The sequence below is a fragment of the Panulirus ornatus genome, chromosome 50 (assembly GCF_036320965.1).
Source record: "Panulirus ornatus isolate Po-2019 chromosome 50, ASM3632096v1, whole genome shotgun sequence".
Taxonomy (NCBI): Eukaryota; Metazoa; Arthropoda; class Malacostraca; order Decapoda; family Palinuridae; genus Panulirus; species Panulirus ornatus.
In genome coordinates this window covers 2,692,404-2,705,013 of record NC_092273.1, presented here as the reverse complement: position 1 = coordinate 2,705,013, position 12,610 = coordinate 2,692,404, and the positions used below count along the sequence as shown (strand labels likewise).

The 12,610-nt window shown below is 38.1% G+C and overlaps 2 protein-coding genes across 7 annotated transcripts in view; one reads left to right on the top strand and one right to left on the bottom strand.

The window, feature by feature from the left end:
- LOC139764488 (peroxisomal membrane protein PEX14-like) overlaps positions 1 to 4,085 on the top strand; it is a 21,013-nt gene extending 16,928 nt beyond the window's left edge. For 3 of the 5 annotated variants that reach the window (XM_071691078.1, XM_071691076.1, XM_071691077.1), the window contains one exon: positions 164 to 4,085. In XM_071691078.1, coding sequence (XP_071547179.1) covers positions 164 to 345 — 182 coding nt within the window. In that variant the 3' untranslated portion in view covers positions 346 to 4,085. The remainder of the gene's footprint in view (positions 1 to 163) is intronic. The other 2 variants (XM_071691080.1, XM_071691079.1) reach the window with 2 other exon arrangements.
- LOC139764490 (27 kDa hemolymph glycoprotein-like) overlaps positions 3,746 to 12,610 on the bottom strand; it is a 25,239-nt gene continuing 16,374 nt past the window's right edge. For both annotated transcript variants that reach the window (XM_071691082.1, XM_071691083.1), the window contains exons 4-6: positions 11,229 to 11,383; positions 7,932 to 8,073; positions 3,746 to 5,958 (exon numbers count right to left, since the gene is read on the bottom strand). In XM_071691082.1, the coding sequence (XP_071547183.1) occupies positions 5,736 to 5,958; positions 7,932 to 8,073; positions 11,229 to 11,383 (520 nt within the window). In that variant the 3' untranslated portion in view covers positions 3,746 to 5,735. The remainder of the gene's footprint in view (positions 5,959 to 7,931; positions 8,074 to 11,228; positions 11,384 to 12,610) is intronic.

Genomic DNA, 12,610 nt, shown 5'->3' with positions numbered 1-12,610 from the left:
GAGAAACTTTAAAGGAAAACATTTTGTTTCAATAAAATCATAAGCTTTCCAATTAAGTATATAGAAGAGAAAGAAAAAATTAGATGAAATGCAATTAATAACATCATTTAAAAGTAAGAAAACTTTTAGATTTAAGAATAACCATATATTAATATATTGTCAGTAGTTACAGATGCAGTTTGTGTAGGTGCAGGAGTGCTGAAAGGAGATTGTGTGGCTCATATTGCTGAAGAGAATGGAAATGGCAAAGATGAAGAGAGTGGATGTGACAGTGGTTCCATTCTTGACTTGCCTTACCAGTCTTACCTTTCTGCCCCAGGATCTCCTTCCGTGGGACTCCCATAGCACTCAGGAAGCTGGCCACTGAGTGGGACTATGGGTCAAGAAGTATGGTAGTGATGTGTGTATGTCTGTTGGATGAGCAGGACACAGGAGGGGTAAGTGTTCAGTGTTTTCAGTATGGAAGTTGCATTTTGGGAATTAGGGGTCTTGTGATATGATGAATCAGCTTTTGTAATATTGGAGATATGGTTGCTGTACAGAAGTTATACAGGAAAGTGTAACCCTACATGCCTGGAGAGCTTAGTTTCAGGTGGGTGTATGTTTGAAGAGGTGGAGCTTAATACTGAGTTGGGAAGGTGATTGTTAAGTGCATGTTAGGTTATTATCGTTTGTATATATCATGTTAGTGTTATGTTTCTCTGGGGAAGGGGTTAAGTACAGGTTACTGATATTTAAATAAGTAAAAACAGGCAAGCTTTTTATTTCTGTTTTGAGTTTCATGATTGGGTGTGAAGTGGTTTAGGTGAGTCTCATATTGTTGCAAAGAAATGAGTGCAGAGCATATTGTGATGCGACTTCATTGGAAGTATTATTGTTTTATTCTCCTGGTGTTGAATGTTTGTTTGTGGTTGTTCTGAGCTGGTGACAGTTCTAAGTGCTCTGTTCCTTTGTGGTTTGCAGCTTTGTTATATTTAGGTTGATAGGAGGAAAGGAATTCGGGTGGTTTGGGGGGTTTCAGGATCAGCACTATGTAGGCAGGTTTTGAGACATTTGGGATTATGTTGTGTAACTGGGGTTGGTTTAGTTCATCTGTATATCTATCTTTCTATATCTCTGATACCTATTCGTATTTGGAACTCCCTCAAAGGGTAGCCACAGCAATAGAGTCTCCATTAGTATATCTGTTCAGTACCAAACATTTTATGTGAAAGTTTGATACATTGTGAGGACCTGTTACAAGGGAGTTCAAGGTTTTAAGTTACAAGTGTCAGTGAAAGTGAATGGTGGCTAAGTAGTTATTTTAGGGTGGATATTTTGTTTTTTATTTTTATTCTCTTTAGGGATGTGGTTAATTTTGGTGTAATTTCAATCCGTATTTCTTGAGTGTGGTTATCTTTTGGGATAGAGGACATTGTTGGTTTGGGTAAGAAGTGCTTCATCTGTGGGAGCTGGGGTGTTCTTAAGAATTTTTCAGTATTCAGCAGAGTTAGCTGTTTTAGTTGATGTGGTTCACCTTGTTAAGGAAGGAGAGCCTTTTACCTCTTTGCCTTCCCATGATGAGGCTGGTGATGGCATTGCTCAGAGTTTGTTTTTTTGGCTGTGGTCTTTGTTGATAGTGAATGGTCTTGTCTGATTATGTTTCTTTGCTTTATGAGGTATACAACCTCAATGATGCTTGGGTTGCTTTGTTTACTGTGTCCGTATATTAAAGTGACTTTTGTTAGTTGTTGATGTTCATGAAGCAAGAGATGATATGGTCTTTGGAAGAGAAGTTACATGAAAGGAAGTTTTTTCAGCCTGGAACCTTTGTTATGAATGCAGGCCAATCTCTTGTGTAGTGTCTGGTGAGGTTAGTAGCTGGAGACAGTAGGTTGCAAGTCATTTTGGCTTGTGCATAGGTTTGATGTTAGTACTGAGCCAGTCAAGTTGGTGGGCATTGAATTCTTTACGTAGATGGAGAATAGGCATGAGGTTTGTTAGTCAAGTTCTTTAGATTGGAAGTGGTGAGGCATGTAGGTGTTAATTATGAATAGTGGAAGTTGTATCACATTTGAGTGTTGTCAGTGATGATGATCTGTTTTGTGCTTTCGTTGATGTTTGTAAATGGGATAAGGTGATATAGAAGTACTCTGAGTCATCCTCTTTGTCCTTGTATTTTTTTTCTTTTTAGTTGTAGAAGGGAGGGATGGTGCATGTGGGTACAGGTCTGGATTTTTGATGAGGGCTATGAGTATGAATTGGTCATTAAGTAGGTTGAGTACTTCTGTGTGTCTAGCTTTAATGTCACAGGTGTATATTCGTAAAATTAGTGTTTGAATGGAGTTGTCTTGTGTAGTAGGGGTTTTTCAGGGTAGGATTGTGTATTTTGTGCTTGTACTTGTTGGATTTTTCTGTTATGATTGTGGGGGTTTGGGTGGATGTTTCAGGTGATTTTGTCTGAGTAGCCGTTGCTCATCCAGTGCTCTTAGTAGTTTACAAACATGAGTGATGTGCAGTTTAAGTGAATCCATTGACAGCAGATGCTACATCTGAGTAATGCTTTCTGGTGATACAAGCTTTGCAGTGTGAATAAGTGTACTTGGATGCTCGAGGGTGGGGTTTGCACTTATAGTTGGGGGATAATGTCTAGATTAGCCCCACCCTCCATTGGTGAAACAATGCATATGAATGTATAGTACGTTTGGGTTTGACCTGTGGTCCAGCATGGTGGCTGGGGACAGCTCAAGGCTGCTTTCTGCACAGTTGTAGGAGAAGTAGGCTGCTTTAAGGCAGGAAGTCAACGATTGAGGGTGGTCCAGGCGATACACTTCGTCCAGGGCCCCTCTTAGCCCTTCTTATAGCAGGTCATCCCTTCGACATCAGCCTCTTCTCGCAGTGCCACCACCTGATGGCAGGACCCATCAGCACTCTAATATAGACTCCTGATGAGATGTCTCTTTAAACTGAGCCATCTTTGAAAAGCTTGTAGAGACCATAGAATATCATATGATTGTACATATGTCCTAAGTATGTTGTAGTATAGTTTTATTGATTCTACCATATCCTTTCATAGGGCTACTGATAATTCTGTTTGTTTTTAGCAATTAGTAGTGTTAATACTTTTGGTATCACTGATGAGAATTCTTGAGCTCTGTAGTCTCGCTCTTCTAATAACCATGATGTTCCATAACTGGTTATTTCTTCTCTTTCCTAGATTCCCAAGATTTATATTGTAAACTGGAGCTATTTTAGTAGAGTCCCTTTGGTCAGGTTGCTCCCAATATTAAAAAAGGTAAATATTCAGAATCATGTGCATGTGTTAATCCCTATACATCTTGGCATAATCCATTGTTGATGATTCACTTTGCTTACTTTTCTATTTTGTTTTTCATATCTCCATTATCATTTACATGAGGAAGATTAAGTGCATAAGCTCATGAATGTAACATCAGTATCCAAAATGTTAGGAAAAGAGTGTGCTTCAGGTTAAGTAAGATGTCCAAAACATTAATAGGGCAAAATTGTAAAATTTTTGAAAAAAAAAAAAAAAGCTTGTTTCTTAAAATAATCATTTTAAATGAAAGTAACATTATTTAGACATTTGTATAATAACTCGGAAATACCTTGAGACATTCAATACTTGGGCTTTCAACAAGCCATCAGTAAAATACCACATGAAAGATTGTTCGGTAACATTAAATCACAATGTGTATCAGGCTTGCTTTCAGATAAAAAAAAAACATATGTTAAACAATGAAGCATCTGATTGGCTCATCATATATTTAAGTGGAGGTACAAGGTTATATTCATTTTACTTTATCAAAGGGTAGGACTCTTGAGTAAAATCTCAAAGTTTGCAGACAAAATTAACCAAGACAAAGACTGTTTGATGATTCATAGAGATTTAGAAGCATGACAGTTGGACTTTAGTCAGCAAAGTGATGGAATTATTCAGTGTAACATAAAATGCCTTAAAGGCCAGAACTACAAGCTGAAGAGAAAAACTTTGGAATGATAGTTGACAAAATATGCAAATCATTGCTTTGCTGCATAAGAAAACAATGTTAGAATTCACTAGAAAATAAACAATGCAATGAAAGCTACATAGCCCTTCTCATTATAATGCCCTAGTCAGACCAAATTTAAAAAAAGGTTGTTCAGGTCTGATCACCAAACCTTCAGTTCAAAGAAAAACAGAGCAGCAAAACTAATAATGCCACTCGAGTAAAAATTAGCTGAAAAAAAGGACAATGATATCTAAATTATTTTCCCTAAATTTCAAGTAAATATAACAAATGATGTTTTATAAAATTGATATTATTCAACTAACATAGCAAATAACCAAATCTACTGCTTTTTCACTAGCTAAGTATACCATATACAATATTTAGATCACAATCTGTGGGTTCACATTTAAATTCTGAAAATCCCTAAATACAACTATTGCTCGATCCTGAGGACTTTGAATTTTTAAAACGACCTAAAATCACGTCTACAGAGAAGCAGCATAAACCCTTCTTTCCCAGAGTACTTAAAAAGACTGTTATTGTCAAAATGTTCAAAATGTGCTTTCCCATTCATCCTTTTGTACAGAATTTCCAATGTGGTGCCAAGAATGGATGAAGGCAAGCAAGTATAAATATGAAAGTGTGTATATATGTAATGTCTGTGAATGTGTGTGTGTGTATATGATATCCCTGGGATAGGTGAGAAAGAAAACTTCCCACATACTCCCTGCATGTCGTAGGAGGAGACTAAAAGGGGAGGGAGCAGCAGACTGGAAATCCTCCCCTCCAGTTTTTTAACTTTCCAAAAGAAGGAACTGAGAAGAGGGCCAAGCAAGGATACTCCCTCAAAGGCTCATTCCTCTGTTCTTAACGCTACCTTGCTAATGTGGGAAACGGCAAATATGAATGAAAAAATTAAAAACGGGAAGAAAGGATTTCCAGTTCCCCACTCCCTCCCCTTTTAGTTGCCTTCTATGACATGTAGAGAATACATGGGAAGTACTCTTTCTCCCCTATCCCCAGGATGTATATATTTATCTATATTTTATTTATCATGCTTAGTTGCTGTCTCCCACGTTAGTGAGGTAGCGTAAAGACCAAGGACTGAGCCTTTGAGGGAATATCCTCATTTGACCCCCTTCTCTGTTCCCTATTTGGAAAATTATACATATAAACCATAAACTCATAAAAATCTTTCATAAACTTTCCATAAACTAACTGATATAGAGGGAAAAGGACAAAATGATGAAATCATCCATTTTGTACTGACAAGATTAGTGTGTCCTTAATCATATAACATTCACAAATAAAGCTGCCTCATTACACTGAGAATTCCTGTCACAATTTCAAGGCTATGATCTGAATAAGGGCAAATTCTTCCACAAGACAATCACTGAAATTTACCCTGCTGCAGTAACTGATAAAGTTATTAATAAAGTATACTTATAAATTATTTTCTTTGATAAGGAATAAAAGCAAAATGACAATTATTCCATCAATATGCACAGCAGTAACAATAAATATTAAGACACAAGAAAGCAAACCTGTTAAATCTTATTTCTGACAGTGTTGGAGCAGCAGCCTCTCCAAGGGTGTTGCAAGGCTGTTTACTTTTATCCTATTAATATTTCATTCTTTATGGATAATAACATTTGTGAGGACACAAAAATCAAGAATGGCTACACTATCATAACATTCCTTTAACAAACAGAAATTCAGTAAGATTCAAGATAGGTTCACTTCAGCTTATACTAGGATATTAGCAGCAAAGAGTGCAGCTGTCACAAGAGTTAACAAGTGTACCAGCAGGTAACTGCTGTGGAACAGCTGGGTTGGGGCACTGTTCCCCTGCCAACATGGGGTCATCTTCAAAATATGCTTATGGAGAGAGTCCAAAATGTCAGATGGTGTGGAATCATTGCATTTTCCTGTGTACTCAACAACGCAGTGGGGTATGTCATTCACTATCCTGCAAATTAAGATAAGTTATTTCATCAGTGATGCACTCCATTTCAAATGGTAACCCAAGAAAATTGGTATCGTTCAAAACAATTTAACCAGTTATGATGAGACAAAAATACACAACAATCTATGAAAAAGTAATGTCCTACCAAAGAGTACAACAGATATGGTAAGGACTTCCCAGTTGTCTACAAGGAATTATAAATATACCATAAAGTACCTTAAAAAATTTTAAAGGCAAATAATGTCCATAAAATATAACCACAGAAGCGGAAGTGAGTCACAGGGAGGGGGAAGGGGCGAAGGTTCTGGGAGCGTTGAAGAATGTGTGGAAGGCGAGAGCATTATCTCGGAGAGCAAAAATGGGTATGTTTGAAGGAATTGTGGTTCCAACAATGTTATATGGGTGTGAAGCATGGGCTATAGATAGGGTTGTACGGAGGAGGGTGCATGTGTTAGAAATTAAATGTTTGAGAAAAATATGTGGTGAGGTGGTTTGATCGAGTAAGTAATGAAAGGGTAAGAGAGATGTGTGGTAATAAAGAGTGTGGTTGAGAGAGCAGGAGAGGGTGTATTGAAATGGTTTGGTCACATGGAAAGAATGAGTGAGGAACGATTGACAAAGAGGATATATATATTACTACCAAATGATCTGGAACTCCCTCCCAGCCTACTCCTAAACTGCAAATCATGCACACCAATACTTTATCCTGCTAAATAATAACAAATCAATGATGGTATTAGCTACCATATCTAAAGTGAATGATTATGCATTTTTTAATATCTTTATGTTTTAAGTATGTACATATGTGTATACATTAAGGATATGTATACAGAGTATGAAAACTGAAATACATATCCTTCATCTACCTTTGTTCTGCCATGGTGGAATGTTGAAGCAAGAATGCCTCATTACATACTAAGCAAGGGAGGAGTGATGATGGGATCATCTATATTTTCTTCCAAATACTTCTACAGAAAACATTTTCAAACTAACATGTCCCCTAACACCATTTTCTTTGCACAGAACTTCCCTTGTACACCATCAAGGCAAACAGTCTTTCAAACAAAAGCATGGAAAACTTGTCCGAGGTGATATATGTCACACTTTAGGGTATCCAGACAAAAATTGTGAGTAACTGACATAGAGTAAATAAGTTTACTTCAGAATAAGTACACTGCTTATGCTTCACGAACACTTTTCTTTGTACTAGACTTCCTTCATGCAATATCTGTACAGCAGAGAGATGCTATTGAGAGCCTGAGTAATGTGTGGATGGTGTGAGGAAGCCTCGTGGGACTTGAAACATGGTTTATTAATGCTAAATTTGGTTTGCAATTAAAACAGCAATACAGAAATCATTTTAAATGATGTATGACAGGTGGCTGTGCCAACAAATGAATTATGTTTGCAGTCTAAGGATTAACAATGCCACTTCCTTTTGCTCAACAACCTCTACTATCTTACAAATCTCATTTCATCCCCTTCGCTCTATTTCACTTCTGTGTCCCACTACCTCTTAGCTTTGTCTCACACAAAGCTGTGTCAGCTATCCTTTCTAGAGGTATCTACAACTTCTATCCTCTTACAATCATTATTTATTCCTCTCTCATTCTACTCATCCAAACAGACTTACATCTCTTGCAGTGTTACCACTTTCGTTTGAAGCAACATGCATCATTTCTGTAGAATATTTGCAGAAATGGAGGCTCTACCCCAAACCCTAAACTTGTAACAAAATGTTTGTAAAAAGAAAAAAATCTAAGAAATGTCTGCTTAGAACAGCAAGGGATTTTTTTTTTTTTACTCACGTTGAGTTGCTGTAGAGATAAATCTTACTTTTTGTCATCGTCTTTCCTGCTACCACCCATGACACAAACAAAACCTACAGTGCATTCAACAGAGAAGACAGAATAAAGAACAATGGAGAGAAATGCAAAGATATAAATAAAGAGATACAGAAAGAATAAAATACTTACTTGCAGACATCGTCACTAAATCCAATGGAGCTCAATTCTTCAAGAGCTAGCGATTCTACACTCGCAAGTTTCTCCCTCACACATGTGTAAATGTTGTTCATCTGGCTTAGGACACATTCCCATCCATCGTTATCCAAGAACACTGGTAAGTACATTAAAAAAATTCAAAATTTCTCTAATCACTCTAATCATCTATCCTTTGATGCATCAAATCCTAAGCAGGCATATGATCAAACACTATGGAATGGGGAAAATGAATCTGTATATTCATATATATTAGTTTGTAATCCAAAGGCCCCTTTCATGAGGCTTCTGTAGTTTCAAGGCTGTGCTACACTTGAAACCACAGTAAAGTAGGTTCCTTTAAGGGAAAAGAAAAAAATCCTCAATGATGTCCACTAATGATGATACAGACAAATAAAAGGCGAATTCTTGTTCACAGTGTTATAACTTGCTGGTGGAGTTCATCAACATCTATTACATACAAGTATATATATCTTATTCACATTTACTCTCAAGTTTCTTTTTTCACACTACCAAATTCAGTCACCAGCTTATGCAGTTTCTCACCCGAATCAGGTACCAGTGCTGTATCATCAACAAACAACAACTGACGCCCTTCCCAAGCCCTCTCATCAACAACAGACTGCATACTTGCCCCTCTCTCCAAAACTCTTGCATTCACCTCCCTAACAACCCCATCCATACACAAATTAAACAACCATAGAGACATCATGCACCTGTTCCGCAAACCAGACATTCACTGGGAGCAAGGTTATTAGGTTCAGTAGGGTTGTGGGACAAGTTAATTGGGAGGTAAGTTTGAATGGAGAAAAACTGGAGGAAGTGAAGTGTTTTAGATATCTGGTAGTGGACTTAGCAGCGGATGGAACCATGGAAGCAGAAATGAGTCAGGGTGGGGGAGGGGGTGAAGGTTCTGGGAGCACTGAAGAATGTGTGGAAGGCAAGAACATTATCTGAGAGAGCAAAAATGAGTATGTTTGAAGGAATTTCATATGGTTACGAGGCATGGGCTACAGATAAGGTTGTGCTGAGGAGGGTGGATGTGTTGAAAATGAGAAGTTTGAGGACAATATGTGAGGTGGTTTTGATCGAGTAAGTAATGAAAGGGTAAGAAAGATGAGTGGTAATAAAAAGAGTGTGGTCGAGAAAGCAGAAGAGGGTGTATTGAAATGGTTTGATTACATGGAGAGAATGAGTGAGGAAAGATTGACAAAGAGGATATATGTATCAGAGGTGGAGGGAAAAGAAGTGGGAGACCAAATTGGAGGTGGAAGGATGGAGTGAAAAAGATTTGGAGCGATCGGGGCCTGAACATACAGGAGGATGAAAGGCATGCAAGGAATACAGTGAATTGGAACAATGTGATATACTGGGGTCAATGTGCTATCAATGGATTGAACCAGGGCATGTGAAGCGTCTGGGGTAAACCATGGAAAGTTTTGTGGGGCCTGGATGTGGAAAGGGAGCTGTGGTTCGGTGCATTACACATGAAAGCCAGAGACTGAGTGTGAACAAATGTGGCCTTTGTTGTCTTTTCCTAGCACTACCTTGTGCACGCATGTGGGGGAAGGGGAGAGCCATTTCCTGTGTGGCGAGGTGGTGACGGGAATGGATGAAGGCAGCAAGTATGAATATGTACACGTGTATATATGTATGTGTATGTGTGTGTATGTATAGGTATGTATATGTGGGTGTGTATGTGTATACATATGTATGTGGGTGGGTTAAGCCATTCTTTCGTCTGTTTCCTTGCGTTACTTTGCTGACGTGGGAGACAGCAACGAAATATAATAAATCAATAAATAATTAAATACTATATTATTTATTTTCATTATACTTGCACTCCTCTGACCCTGATAGCGATCTTTCCTTTCTGCCTCACCCACTTGTGGACTACTGGTTTTCCATCCAAAAACATACAATCTCTCCTCAACATACAATTAACTCATACAGCTCACTCTTTGTAACCTAGAATTTACCTGTCGTGAGCACTATGCACTAGCCCTGCCATTTGGCAACATGGTAGGAGCAGTAGATAGACATAATAGGTAGGAACATTAGGTAGAAGTAATCAGTGGGAGCATTAGGTATAAGTAGTCAATAGGAACATCAAGTACTAGAGGCTATGATGTAGCACTGGAGTTCACTAGTTATGGAGACTCCATTGCCATGGCCACTCTCTTAGGGAGTTCCAGTCAGGAACAGGTGTCAAGAGATATAGGACAGATAGACAGATCTTTCCTAACTCATTATCTGCGATACATGGTCTGAGGAGGCTTCATCCATATATCTTTTGAAAGATCTCTCCACACTATACATATTTTCCATTATCATTATCCATTCTTCTAATTCCAATTACCACATTCCCTTGACTTGTGACACTTATATTCCTTGAATTCTGTTGCAAGTCAAATCATCATAAGTCAAGAATATGAAACCTACTACATAGAGGTGGGGTATATTCCTGACCAAACTTTTTCCAGATCTTACTCTTATGTATGGAATATAAACTAAACAACTTAGATTGGGAACAACATTAGATACCCTCTTATCAATCAGTTTTGATATTTAATGAAAATATGCCAGAAAATCTAATGATAGCCTGAAGTGGTGGCAAAGCAGGAATGAGTGGAACTAGGGTTTCTGAGAGGGAAAGGGAAGGTCATTAAATTTCTCTGCGTCAACCCCTGAATTATCTGATTCAACAACAGTTTCCCAATCGCAGGTAATACAGATGGGTGTTATCCATAGCGACAACTGATTAAAGGTAGCAACAAAAACTGAGCAAGAGCCACAGATTTATTCTTCTCCACTACTTTCTCCAATGTCTTCTTCTGAAGACTAACCATTCTCCTAAAAGATGATGACTCTGGTCCCATGTGTAAGAGTGAATGAATTAAAGGAGACAATTATCTTATATATTAACCCTTTAACGTCTCAACAGAATTATCTTTCCACTCCTATATGACACCTTTTTCTCAAATTGTATTAAAGCATTCTTATCCTGACAATAAAAAATAAATTATTATTCTATTATCATTATACTTATTCTGTCCTCTAAAGAAACAACCTTGCCAAAGGTGACTTTTTGCTTGTGCATAACCAAGAGCAGACATGGTATAGTTACTGTGCCTATTCAAATTAAAAATGGATGGTAAATAAAATCAGACTATCAAAGGTTATGGGTCAGGGCTACACAAGCGTGAAACTTTCCTCATGATGCACAAACAGTAATACAAAACTCAAACAGAAAAAAATCCATAAAATACTTACAGGCAATTCTCTCACCATCATTATAGCATACATAATCAACGGCAGCTCGCATGGTCTTCAATGTGATGTTCATGACATCTCTTTCTTGACCAATCAGACACCTTTGAATTTCCCGGTTGATATTTTCATTACATTTCATGATATGTTTCTCAAAGCTGAAATTTTAGATTGTGTCAAACTCTTGTTTTGATAATATCCACAGAAATTATAGCACAAAATTATACTTTCACTTCTCTGCATCAATCATGCCATTCCTGACTATCAAGATAACTGCAACAAAACAATTACTAAATTTGTCCATGCCTTGCATGGTAAAATTCTTCCTGTACCTTCAACCACATTACCAACAACCTGGGAGGTATATTACCAATACTACTCACCTCCTCCGCACAGCCCTATCTATAGCCCATGCCTCGCAACCATATAACATTGTTGGAACTACTATCATTATAATTATTATTACATATTCACACTTGCTGCCTTCATCCATTCCTGTCACCACCCCGCCACACATGAAGTAGCATCCCCCCCTCCAGCGAGGTAGTGCCAGGAAAAGACAAAAAAGGCCATATTCATTCACACTGTCTCTAGCTGTCACTGAAACCACAGCTCCCTTTCCATATCCAGGCCCCACAGACCTTTCCATGGTTTACCCCAGACGTTTCACATGCCCTGATTCAATCCAATGACAGCACGTTGACCTCGGTATACCACATCATTCCAATTCACTCTATTCCTTGCATACCTTTCACCCTCCTGTATATTCAGGCCCCAATCACTCGAAATCTTTTTCACTCCATCCTTTCACCTCTAATTTAGTCTCCCTCTTCTCCTTCTTCCCTCACCTCTGACACATATATCCTCTTTGTCAGTCTTTCCTCACTCATTCTCTCTATGTGTCCAAACCATTTCAACATACCCTCTTCTGCTCTCTCAACCACACTCTTTTTATTACCACACATCTCTATTACCCTTTTATTACTTACTCACATCAAACCACCTCACACCACATATTGTACTCAAACATTTCATTTCCAACAACACATCCACCCTCCTCAGCACAACCCTATCTATAGCCCATGCCTCGCAACCATATAACATTGTTGGAACTACCATTCCTTCAAACACCCATTTTTGCTCTCCGAGATAAAGTTCTTGCCTTCCACATATTCTTCAACGCTTCCAGAACCTTCACCCCCTCCCCCACCTTGTTACTCACTTCCATTTCCATGGTTCCATCTGCTGCTATGTCCATTCCCAGATATCTAAAACACTTCACTTCCTCCAATTTTTCATGTTCTTATATATCATTCTTGTTCTGAGCTAAGCAAGTTTATCTCTCACAACAAGATCCTGAATATTCACCCAGAACATTTTTGACT